Here is a 13572-nt window from a genome sequence, read left to right as displayed (position 1 = left end):
GAGACTACTCACAAAGACCCCTGGGCTACCATTTTGGCTTTATTTCTTCTAATTATTTCATAGTTTCTTAAGCTACTACCAATCTACTTACACTTCCCCAGAACCACTGCTCTTTCAGCCTCAATGTCTCTGCCTGAAAAACCCTTCCCTTCCCCTCTATAAATTCAACATGCATCTCAGCAATTTCTCTCCAGCTCCTGCCCTGATTCATCCCTTCCCCAACCCTGGCAGAAGACAGAGTACCTTCTATAAACATTCACAGTTATGAAGACTAGTTTACAGTTGCTTTCTTATTTTCATACTGTGAACAACGCTGGGGTAGGAAGTTTCCCATTCATATTTGAACGGTCCATTATGTAGCATTCGTAGCCCTTGGCACACACTAATAAGAACTAATATTTTCTGGGCACTCACAAATGCATTAAACAGTTTTCTAAGCACTTTGACTTATTTAATGGTCATAACATCTTCACTTTAAGCACAATTATCAGAACCATTATAAAGATGAAGAAACTGAGGAGCAAAGTAGTTTTAAAACTTATGCAGGCGTTTTCTGAGTAAGCTGTGGATGCGAGACTAACAATTTCCATCTAAATTTGCTCCTTTCCAATACCCCACTGCAATAAAAAGATTTTTTTCAATGACACATAAAATAACTGGGAAGTACATGTAACTAGAAATAAATATTACAGACAGAGAAGTGGTAACCAATTTAGTAGTAAAGAGAATGTCAAATCTCAAGACATCAGTGAAGAAATCTAGAACCAAACTTATACAATAGAATCTCCATTACCAAGGTAGAAGAAAGGAAACTACACTCAGAAGGTCCCTTAGATCCTCTCCCTCAGCTGGGAGGCTACAACCCTCCCTCCAACAGCAGCAGCAGACATCTGGAGGATTCTTCTCTGGAGGGTAAAACAGTCAATCCCTGGAGAACTGAGAATTAAGTAACTATACATTCTACACGATAAACACAGGAGTCTCTAGTACTCTCCCTCATGCGGTGTCCTGGAAGACGTTTCATTGGGGAATGCCCCATCCTATGAGGAAAGACACAAAGATACAATGACAATCTCAACAGCCACTCAGCTATCCCGAGAACAAGGCACCAAGTCAACACACCCTACTAACAAACTCAGAGCTTCGGATGGCTTTTTGCATTTCCTACTTTTAAGGATTCCCAGATATTTAGGGGCGAAAAAAGGAAAACAGTTTACACACACACAAACTTGAAGACAGTAGACAATAAGCACGAAGAAGGAAGCCTTGCAAAACACTATTACTGGCCGGGCACGGTGGCCCGTAATCCCTGGGTTTTACAGGATTTTACAGGATTACACGCCTGTAATCCCAGCACTTTGGGAGGCCGAGGCGGGCGGATCATGAGGTCAGGAGATCGAGACCACCCTGACTAACACGTGAAACCCCGTCTCTACTAAAAATACAAAAAATTAGCCGGGTGTGGTGGCGGGCGCCTGTAGTCCCAGCCACTCAGAAGGCTGAGGCAGGAGAATGGTGTGAACTCGGGAGGCGGAGCTTACAGTGAGCCGAGATCGCACCACTGCACTCCAGCCTGGGCAACAGAGCAACAGAGCGAGACTCTGTCTCAAAAAAAAACAAACAAACTATATTTCCTACGAGAGGCCAGGTGCGGGGTGGCTCACACCTATAATCCAAGCACTTTGCAAGGCTGAGACTCACAAGCTTGAGCTCACAAGTTCAAGACCAGCCTGGTTAACATGGAGCAACTCCATCTCTGCAAAAGATACAAAAATTAGCCAGGCGTGGTGGCACACACCTGTAGTCAAAGCTACTTGGGAGGCTGAGGCAGGAGAATTGCTTGAACTTGGGAGGCAGAGGTTGCAGTGAGCCAAGATCGCACCACTGCACTCTAGCCTGGGTGATAGAGCCAGACCTTGTCTCAAAAAAAAAAAAAAAAAAAAAAAAAAAGGCCTATGAGAGATAAAGACTTGATATCTATGAGACAGTAATATGTTATTTTACAAAAGAAACACTTTGAGAATGCAAAAGAGATTTTGGAAATAAAAAAGGGATAGCAGAAACAAAAAATTCAACAGAAGAGGCAGAAGATAAGGTTGAAGAAATATCACAGAAAGTGGAACCCAAGAACCAAGAAAAGCAAAGTAGGAGAAAAAAAGAAAGCACCAGTCTAAGAGTTTCAGAAAGAGAGAAAAAATTATTTCTAAAACTAAAATTTTCCAGAGCTGAGGGATATAAATGGCCAAATTAAAAGGAGCCACTGAGCATGCAGCACAATTGACAAAATATGAAAAAAAAAACCAAAACAAATAAACTCATACATAAGGTTGCTCTATAGTGAAACGTCATAATATTAGTGGTCAAGAGATTCTTCTCAAGTTCCAGAAGATTCTAGAAATTTCCAAAAATCATTCTAGAAATTCCAGAATACTAATGATAAAATGAAGATATACAAATTTCCAGAGATAAATAAGTTGCTTAATTGTCAAATGTCAAAACAATAGAGATAAAGGAAAGATTCTACAAACTTTCAGAGGGTGTTCTATAAAAAGAAGTTACACATAAAGGGTCAGGAATCAGAATGGCTTAAATCTTTCAACAGTAACACTGTAAAGAAAACATGGAGCAATACCTTCAAAATTATAAACAAAAATTATTTCCAACTCAGAATTCTATACGTAGGCAAACTATCAATCCTATCTGAGGCTAGAATACAGGTATTCAAGGTCTCAAAAAATTTACCTTCCATATGCTTTTCTCGAGAAGCTACTCGAGAAGGTTGTCCTCTATAAAAAGACTAAACTAAGAAAAATGAAGAGTATCAGATACAGAAAGCAAAAAGATTCAACTTGGAAGAAAAGAACAAAAGAGAATCTCCTGGATGAAAATGTAGTGAGAACCCAGTGAAGGAAAGCAACTAACCAGTCCAGAGTGTGGACCCTCACCACCAAGGTCTCTGTCACTATATCTCTTTTTTAACCTAAGGTAACAATGGATCTACATTATCTGTATTGTTTTGACCATGTAATGATACAATACTTCCTCGGCCTTTCGTGCCCTGCTGCTTGGACAGACTGAGAACATTCATTTCACCCACAAAAGTGTTCTACTCTGACACATTCCTGTAAGTTTGAGGAAGTGAGTTTAGGTGCAGAACACATTTACGTATCTGTAGATACTTCTGCCAGATGCCTGGTATTTAGCCATAGACTTCTCAAATGTGGTAAATTCATCCTCTTTCTCAGGACTCACTCACACATGACCTTCCCCACTGACTTCGCTAGAAGGGTCTTTTGTAAACTTTTAGGAAAACTGAAGCCAGACCCTAACCCAGAGACTATTCAGTCTCTATTTCCTGGCAGTGTTGCTTCTTCCTTATTACCAGATTTCTGTTTGTTAATCAGTCTTTCAAAACTAAATTATATATTGCTTGGGGGTTAGATAAAAGTGGCCTGATTACTTAGGGAAGCAAGGGAATGATATACACAAGCCTCAACAGCAGGCACCTCAACAGCAGAGGAAGGCATCATGGGATTGAGAATTAGCACACAAGAGGCTTTTAGGATCCCACTGACATTCTATGTCCTGGTCTCAGAGGTGGGTACCATGTATTTGATTTATCTTTTTTATATGGTACATTTAAGTTTTAGATATGCCTCTGAATGTATATACAGTTCATAATAAAAAAGAAAAAATTAAATTTCCAGGTTCTCCAAAGGAATAAAATAATGAAGTAATTTTGAACCCAGGCAGTTTGGCTATGAGCTTTGGCATTTGCTATTTGATAAACTAACAAATTTTAGGTAGAACTCATTTAAGTCAGGGTTCTACATTTTATTGATCTTTTACATACCATGTGATCGTGGCAAGTTAATTAACATTTCAATGTCTCCATTGTCTAATACAAACAATGGAATGACAAACTCTTGTCTTCTCTTCTGCCCACAACCAAATGAAGTTTGTGAGGAAGCGGCATTTAAGAAAAGACATTGTTTTCTCTACACCTAATTCCATTTACACTTTTCTTCCTGTTTGAAGAACAAGTTTGGAGAAAAGGTTAACCCTATATGTCTGTTGAGATCCAATTTCAGCTTTCAAGTGAGATTTTTCTAGCAGGATAACAGAATTTTAAAGAAAAATATTGCCAAATCATGAAGAACAGTAACATTCTACTGCTATTACAGACAGAGGAGTCTACAAACTCCGGACAACTCTAACAGTACTTTTGTAAATTTCATACAGCACTATGAATAGCCCCCAAATGGTTTCTAAATGAGAATACTATTTTCAAAACTTTTAAATTCTCCTTTAAAGACACAGATAGGAGGCCAGGCGCGGTGGCTCACACCTGTAATCCCAGCACTCTGGGAGGCCAAGGTGGGAGGATCACGAGGTCAGGAGATCAAGACCATCCTGGCTAACATGGTGAAACCCCGTCTCTACTAAAAAATACAAAAAACTAGCCGGGCGAGATGGCAGGCGCCTGTAGTCCCAGCTAATCGGGAGGCTGAGGCAGGAGAATGGCATAAACCCGGGAAGTGGAGCTTACAGTGAGCCAAGATCCGGCCACTGCACTCCAGCCTGGGCGACAGAGTGAGACTCCGTCTCAAAAAAAAAAAAAAAAAAAAAAAAAAAAAAAAAAAAAGACACAGATAGGGCCTACTAAAAAAAGACACTTTCAAAGTATTGACAAAGCAGTACAGCCATTTAGATACTCTTCTTTCTACTGTACATACTAAAAAAAACAGGGACACTGAAATGTTCATTAGCTTGCCATGATCCCATAGCATGTAAAATATAAATGAAATGTAGAACCTGGACTTAAATGAGTTATATCTAAAAGCCTGTGATCTTAACCAGCTTTAACTTTATTAAACACGGTCTCTCTTCCATTTGCCTAATGTATGTATGTACATTCCTCCCATCCATTCCCCCAACTTTCTTCTCTTTGTATAACATTTCTGTGTTATCTCTGAGAGCTCATACTACCATATATGCATTCAATTTCCATTTCCTACTAAACTGGTTTTTTTAAAAAACCCACAAAATATTTTATTTCATATAACATTTAAGGCAGAGCAAAATCAGATATATTCAACCTTCTTTCCTCCAGGCCACCATCATGAACGACACCATAACTATCCGCACTAGAAAGTTCATGACCAACCGACTACTTCAGAGGAAACAAATGGTCATTGATGTCCTTCACCCCGAGAAGGCAACACTGCCTAAGACAGAAATTTGGGAAAAACTAGCCAAAATGTACAAGACCACACCGGATGTCATCTTTGTTATTTGGATTCAGAACTCATTTTGGTGGTGGCAAGACAACTGGCTTTGGCATGATTTATGACTCCTTGGATTATGCAAATAAAAATGAACCCAAACATAAGACTTGCAAGACATGGTCTGTATGAGAAGCAAAAGACCTCAAGAAAGCAACGAAAGGAACCCAAGAACAGAATGAAGAAAGTCGGGGGACTGCAAAGGCCAATGTTGGTGCTGGTAATAAGCGAGCTGGAGATTAGATCACAGCCGAAAGAGTAAAGGTGCTGCAGTAAAAGGCTACCTGTGTCCATTTTGGATTTTTCACAAGCAGATTAATAAACTAAAAATTTTCAAAAAAGAAAAAAAAGAAAAAAAGAATATGGTGTTAGGCAAGAAAAATAATCACGCTGCATGCTGGCGGCAACCCAGGAAGTTCAGCTTACACATGTGAGGGCAGAAAGGGTTAAAATCAAAGAGCCAGGCTGGTCTTGAACTGCTGGGTTCAAGCTGATTCTCCAGCCTCAGCATCCCAAAGTGCTGGGATTATACAGGTATGAGCCGCACCCCCAGTCTCAAAATGTGAATTCTAACAATGAAATATATATCCAAATTTCCTTTAGGTTTAGCTAAAGTGACTATGGTATCTAATTATAATGTTCTTTAACTTTTTAGATTTTGGATTAACTCTGAATGATTATTTTTAGCAATTATTTTTGGCAAGAGATTCACTTTTGGTGAATCTCTTATAAGCTAATCATTGTAGGAGTTGTAGGTAGCTAACCTTGGCTCTACGGGCAATGTAAATCAATGCCAGTAAGTTTTCTCCTAGTCACTCAGCCAATTCTAAAGTTGCTAGAGTACAGTGGGACCCTCAGGAGCACAACAGGTGACTGTTTCAATAACTATACTGACAAAGGGATTTTTAAATATACTAGTTAATTTGACATCAAACAAAAAAATACACTGGCTACATTAATGCCAAGATAATGAATTGCAATTACATCAATTACATTTTGAATTTTTAGTAGTTTTCGGAGTAGAAGAAAAAGAAAGAAATCACCTGTAGTCACACAAGTGCTCTCAATTATGCACATATTCTTATGAAAAATGCCAAGTTACCACAACCTAAAAATTTTTCTTTATCTACAGTAAGAAAAATTAACCAATAGTATACAGTTTTAGGACCTACATGTTGAAATATGTTCCTGGAAGGAATCCGCTTAAACTTATTTTTACTATGTCAAGAATAAAGATGGATTTGTAACTGTGCAAACACGGGAGGCTCCTGGGTAATGTCCCCTTTGTTAAACATATTTTAACATTTTATCTAACTCTAAAGTGGAAAGTTAAAAAAATGATCAATCTGTGGCTATTTTTAAACCCAGGAATCAATTAAAAATTTTAGATGCTAACAAATAGGGAAAGCACCAAAAAGGATGTAAGTCAGGGGAGAAGCAAAGCACCTAGCCTGGTGTGGTTTAAAGATAAGGTAACCTTTCCAGTATTTTCAATGTATCTTTTCAAATAAAAATATAAATAATCTGAAAGCATAGATAAATTCAGTTATAGTATATATAATCCAATCACTAAAAACAAAACAAAGACACCAAGATTCTCAGAGCTTCTAGCTGGGCTTCTTCCACTACAATAGTATCAAAACTCTTCTCTTAAAGATACTCAATAATGGTCAGGCCAGTGGTTCATTCCTGTAATCTCAGTACTTTGGGAGGCCAACACTGAAGGTTCGCTTGAGCCCAGGAGTTTGACAGCACTCCGGGCAACACAGCGAGACCTCATCTCCATTAAAAAAAAACAAAACAAAACTCAATAACTTTTCCAAATACCAAACTGAACACCCTCTTTCTATAGGGCTATCTCTCCTCCATCTCTGCAGCTTGCAACACTGACTACAAACTCCTTTGACTCCTTCCAGTAACCATCCAAGATCTTATCCTTACATTTCTCTCTCATCTCTGCAATAAGGTTAAAAAAAAAATCATGTATTTCACGAGATAGTGTATAGATAAATATCCCTCAAATGCAACACCTTATAAATTGACAAGAAAAACTGTATGACCTAGTAGAAAACTGGCAAAGAATTTAAATAGGCATTTCATAGAAGAAATCCAAATGGCCAATAAGTATGTTCTAACCCTGCTTAATAGTTAGGAAGATGCAAATTGAAAATTATACGTTGAGATGTCATTTCTCATCCATCAGCTAGGCCAAAATTAAAAAGCATTATAATGTCTAATACCTGTATGTTTGCAGGAAGTGGGTACTCTTATATATTGCTGGTAGAAGTGTGAATTGCTAATCTAAGTATGAGCTAATACAACTTTTTCTGGAAAGTAGTATGGTAGTAGCTATTAAAATAAAGAATACATACACTCTTGAAAACAGATGTCTCTTTTTCACATTCTAGCCATTGAGGGGGAAAAAACTAATGTATAATAATACATATACACATGCATGCATGTGCACAAACACACATATATATGGACATAATATTTAATGTACCACTTTGTTTTGGTAGTGGCAAAAATTAGAAGCAATCTGAGTCCATTAATAAAGGAGTGATTGAAAATTTATGGTATAGCCATACCATGGAATCCTCTCCAGATATTAATAAACACTTAGATTTATATCAGTAGACCAAGAGGTGTTCATGAAGTATTGTTAAGTGCAAAATAAAGATAAGGAGTAGTATGTAAAGTATGATATACTACTTTTGTTTAAACAAAACAAAACTTCAAACACCTCTTACAAGTTTCTGCTTCTATACAGAGAAAAGCATGGAAGGATACATTCCAGGCTCTTATTTGGCTTCCACGATAAGGGTTTTTATAGGGAGAGGGAAAGTACTTCATGAACTCCATTAAATTATAGTCATAATTTTATAATATGCATCTTTTGCGGGGAAAATTGAGCCATAGCTTTCAACAAATTCTCAAAGGGATCAATGAATCAAAAAAGATTTGGGCGGCAGATGCAGTGGCTCACACTTGTAATCCCAGCACTTTGGAAGGCAGAGGTGGGATCACCACCTGAGGCCAGAAGTTCAAGACCAGCCTGGGCAACATGGTGAGACTCCATCTCCACAAAAAAATTTTAAAATTAGCTGGGCGTGGTAGTGCACACTTGTAGTCTCAGCTAAATGGGAGCCTGAAGCAGGAGGATTACTTGAGCTCAGGAGATGGAGGCTGCAATGAGCCATGTTTGTACCACTGCACTGCAGCCTGGGTGACAGAGCAAGATTCTGTCTCAAAAAAAAAAAAAAAAAAAAAAAGAAAAGAAAAGAAAACTATGAATCACTGTGCTATATTGCTTCTCTCAACAGAACAGCCTGGGCAACACAGTGAGATCCCATCACCACAAAAAAATTTTAAAACTCAGCCAGGCATGGTGGCATGCGCCCATACTCCCAGCTGCTTAGGAGGGTAAGATGTGAGGATCGCTTGAGCCCGGGAGGTAAATGCTGCAGTAGGTTGTGATTGCACCACTGCACTCCAACCTTGGGGACAGAGCGAGACCTTATCTCAAAAAAAGAAACTCATCCTTGTGTTAACTACCAATAACTAATTCAACAAGGATTACCCATGGCTGCTAAAACCAAGGACGGAAAAGTAATGGAAAAACAGGGTAGACACAGTCTCAAATTATCACCCCATAGTATTCTTAGTAATTACAAACTGGATGAGGTGCCTCTGCAAGAGAGATGTGGGAATCACCATCTTAACCAAGTGATCAAACTTAGGTGATGGCATCATTATTGCACACCTGCCTTTATATCTGTTGATGTGATACAATATAAGATGTGCTCATCACCTATGGAGTATTCTTGCTAAAAATGCTTAATCTGAGTCTCATCATGGGGAAAAACAAAAATCAGAAAAATACAAAATGTGGAAGAGACATTCCAGCCTAGGCTCTTCAAAAAAAAAAAAAAGCCAGAGTTACTAAAAAACAAACAGGCCGGGCGCGGTGGCTCAAGCCTGTAATCCCAGCACTTTGGGAGGCCGAGACGGGCGGATCACGAGGTCAGGAGATCGAGACCATCCTGGCTAACATGGTGAAACCCCGTCTCTACTAAAAAATACAAAAAACTAGCCAGGCGAGGTGGTGGGCGTCTGTGGTCCCAGCTACTCTGGAGGGTGAGGCAGGAGAATGGCGTAAACCCGGGAGGGGGAGCTTGCAGTGAGCTGAGATCCGGCCACTGCACTCCAGCCTGGGCGACAGAGCGAGACTCCGTCTCAAAAACAAACAAACAAACAAACAAACAAACAAACAAACAAAAAAAGGTAAGGAAATTGTTCTGAATTAAGATAATAAAGAGATGCAGCAATCAAATCCAATGCATCAATTTAATTGACTCCTCAGTCAAAAAGTGAAATATCTATAAAGGAAACTTGTTAAAGTGGGAAAATCTGAACATGGACTACATATATCAGATGGTGGTACGGTATTGTTAATTTTTTTTTTTTTTTTTTTTTGAGACAGAGTCTCGCTCTGTCGCCCAGGCTGGAGTGCAGTGGCGTGATCTCAGCTGACTGCAAGCTCTGCCTCCTGGGTTTACGCCAGTCTCCTGCCTCAGCCTCCCGAGTAGCTGGGACTACAGGCGCCCGCCACCTCGCCCAGCTAGTTTTTTGTATTTTTTAGTAGAGACGGGGTTTCACCGTGTTAGCCAGGATGGTCTCGATCTCCTGACCTCGTGATCCGCCCGTCTCAGCCTCCCAAAGTGCTGGGATTACAGGCTTGAGCCGCCGCGCCCGGCCAAGATGACTTTATTCTTAAGAGAAATAAAATATGCTGAAAGATCCAGTGTCATAATGTCTACAACTTCAAGTGGCTCAGCCAAAAAGAAAAAAACGTGTGTGTGTGTGTGTGTGTGTGTAGGTACTTTCTGTGTAGAGAAAGAGGGTATGAGAGAAAGTAAACATGGCAAAATATTAACAACTGGCAAATCTACACAAAGGGTAACACATGGAGGATGGGCACGGTGGCTCATGCCTATAATCCCAGCACTTTGGGAGGCCAAGGCAGGTGAATCGCCTGAGGTGAGGAGTTTGAGACCAGCCTGGCCAACATGGTGAAACCCCACCTCTACTAAAAATACAAATCTTAGCCGGGCATGGTGGTGGGCACCTGTAGTCCCAGCTACTCAGGAGGCTGAGGCAGGAGAATCACCTGAACCCAGGAGGCGGAGGTTGCAGTGAGCTGGGATCACACCACTGCATCATCACAGCCTGGGCGACAGAGGAAGACTCTGTCTCAAAAAAATAAATCAGATAAAAAAGGGTAGTATGGGAGTATTTCCTTTCACTATTCTTTCAGTTTTTATGTTTGTCTATTTTCAAAATAACAAAATTGGAAGGGCAAGGTCATTAACATTCTCTGAGCACACAGAAGGGGAGAATGATACTTTACTGAATAAAAGTCACCTTGTAATTAAATGCTCAAACAATAAGCTGAACATACATATGCAAATTTGTCTGTAACTCCAACTTGCCATTTTGAAACAGGACTTTCTTCCTGGAAACAGGATCTTTACCAAACCTGTGTGCATTTCTTGGAAAAGATGATACAAAGCTGCCTAAATTTAATTCAACAACTTAAAAGGAAAAATTAAATAGGCAAAGGTTATTTCAGGTAAACTGAATGTACACTGAAAGATAAGAATAGCTGTATTTTTCCACACGCAGTAAGTCAAAAAGACAGGAGAATTCAGTCCATATTCAGGCAAGGAACATTTAAGTTCATCATCTTACCTCCTAAAGCCTAGCAGTAGGCTACTTCTTATAGAATGCAGCGAGAGAGGCAATGTATTTGATTCCACTGCAAAAGAAAATGACCATCATTAAATCTCAGACCAAACAAATTAAAAAACCCTGCATTATCAAATTGAAAACCTTTTAGTTTTCATTTTGGAAATTGTATTTAAAAAATAAAAAATGTTTTCATACAAAATTAAACAATGCAGTAATATATATCTGCAATATAAGCTACCCTTTTAATGTATTTTTAAATTTCATGAATATATACAACTAATCAATTTATAAATATCCTTTCCTATAAATGGCAATTACTAATATACCAGCAGACTCAGAGTCAGCCTGGTACACATACTGAGGCTGTATGTTGTTGGACATGGTGGCACCATGAAGAGAGAGACTGTAATACCCTACAGGACTTTTGTTCTTTAAAGATAGTAGATGAGAGGAAAAATTCTTTTCTCAGAGAGGTGTTGGGTTCTGTTGAACCATTCATACTTTCTCATTTCATTTTTCACTATGATCAAGGACCTGCACTCACAGAAGAGTAACCACCTAAAGTAATAATAAAACAGGCCACATGTCTGTTATGTAATTGACTTATATTGATCTTTCACTTTTCTGAGTATTTGTTTGCTCTACTACTCATTTTGACATTTAACAGTCTACAACCTTGTATGTTTCAATGCCGACATTATAAGCCTGATTTGCCATTGTGTAAGAATCACACCTTACACTGACTCTTCACATAACCCTTGCCAAACTAGCAAGGGATGAGATCACAGTAGGCATTCCCTGAATTTATTTTTCCTTGCAATTGTATTAAAATGGAACCATGTTATATATAAGTAATTGAGTTAATCTTTTCACTATAACGGTAATGTGGCTATTGAATAGTACAAAAAGGATGGGATTAGAGAGGAATTCATAGTAGAAGCAAATTCTGAAGACAATAAATACAGTTTAAATGAAGGTTAAGATACCTGGTTTCATTAAAGAAAAATCCCATGGGAAAAGTCATGGTCCATTTTCAGTGTTCATCTCCCCAAAAGTAACAAATTAACCCACACACGTAAGGAGAATTGTTTTATATCAGCTGCTATACTCCTTGAACAAGGAGCCTAAGTTTCTCAGTGCTTTTACAGCATTTGAAAATCTAAGTCATTTTTAAAATGACCTGCACTGAGTCACTCAAGGAATTTTAAAGGGAACACAACCACATGCCTCTTGCAACTTTGAATTTTATATGATCAAATTAATCTTCCATGCCTACAAACACAAGTGGGAAAACGTTCTCTACTACTACAAAATGTAATCAAGATAATCCATTTACTCTTCTCTACTACCTGACATTTCCTGTGAGGTAGTAACCAGTAGAGCATTCCTAAGAGCTGCCTAAAGCACATACCAGCAATTATAGAACGAACAGCTCTTCAAAGACTTGGAAATCAAAGCTGGAGGGGAAGGCACTGACAGGAAAAGCTCAAATACTTGGCAAACTTCTTGGCATTTTTCTTTTTCAAATCTAATAAACAACCTCTTGAAAATTCATTTTTATACTATTCAAAATAGTATTCTACAGAATACTGTCAAGTTTTTATTCATTAAAAAGGTGACTAGAAACATCTCAGCTGGAAGGCTGCTGACAAAAAGCATCTAGTTTCCTTAGCAACAAACAAGCCTGAAAAATCAAGAGGTTGACAACGAAGTGGAATGGATGATATGATAAAAGGAAAAGGCAGCTCTCGTGGATCCACCTCGTGAGCCCAGATTCCTTTCTTGTCAGTATGGAAAATCTATGTGTTATACAGAGTGGAAGGCAAAATCAATACACTCAGATAGCAGCCAGCAATAATACTCAGTATTTGACTCAAATAACTACAACAGTCACCATTTTTCATACTGGACACTTTGTCTTTCCCTTACAATATTACAACAAATATTTTAAGTGACATTCACAAGTAATACATACCAATAACCCGGTTTGTATAAAGCTTCCACCTATACAATTTGAATATAACATTAATGAGAGCTTAACTGTTAACATTTTAGGGAACTAAAAGTTAATGTATGTCTATGTTTTGTTTGTAAATGACATATTTTTCAGAAGATCTGAAAAACTGTAAAGCAACACCATGGACATGTTAAAAAATAAGGTCTCTTAAGAATGTCTTATTTATTAATTAAAAATAAAATGCAGGTAAGGCACAGTGGCTCACACCTGTAATCCCAGCACTTTGGGAGGCTGAGGAAGGTGGATCACTTGTGATCAGGAGTTCGAGACCAGCCTACCCAACAAGGTGAAACCCTGTCTCTACTAAAAATACAAAAAATTAGCTGGGCATGGTGGCACGTGCCTATAATCCCAGCTACTTGGGAGGCTGAGGCAGGAGAATCGCTTGAACCCAGGAGGCGGAGGATGCAGTGAGCCGAGTTTGCGCCACTGCATTCCAGCCTAAGTGACAGAGTGAGACTGTGTCTCACAAATAAATAAAATAAAATAAAGTGCAGTATGGTGAAAAGAACAAAGTTA

General features: G+C 38.8%; 1 protein-coding gene and 1 pseudogene across 1 annotated transcript in view; one reads left to right on the top strand and one right to left on the bottom strand.

Moving 5' to 3' along the window:
• The window catches only part of LRPPRC (leucine rich pentatricopeptide repeat containing), a 117622-nt gene that overhangs the window by 66270 nt on the left and 37780 nt on the right, over positions 1-13572 (bottom strand). Inside the window, exon 14 of the mRNA XM_005575990.5 lies at positions 11037-11103. Within this exon, the coding sequence (XP_005576047.3) occupies positions 11037-11103 (67 nt within the window). The remainder of the gene's footprint in view (positions 1-11036; positions 11104-13572) is intronic.
• On the top strand, positions 5123-7085 carry LOC107127189 (small ribosomal subunit protein eS24 pseudogene; annotated as a pseudogene).

Source organism: Macaca fascicularis, chromosome 13 (assembly GCF_037993035.2).
Source record: "Macaca fascicularis isolate 582-1 chromosome 13, T2T-MFA8v1.1".
NCBI classification, from domain to species: Eukaryota; Metazoa; Chordata; class Mammalia; order Primates; family Cercopithecidae; genus Macaca; species Macaca fascicularis.
The sequence above is the reverse complement of the archived record's forward strand: the minus strand, read 5'-3'. Positions and strand labels throughout refer to the sequence as shown.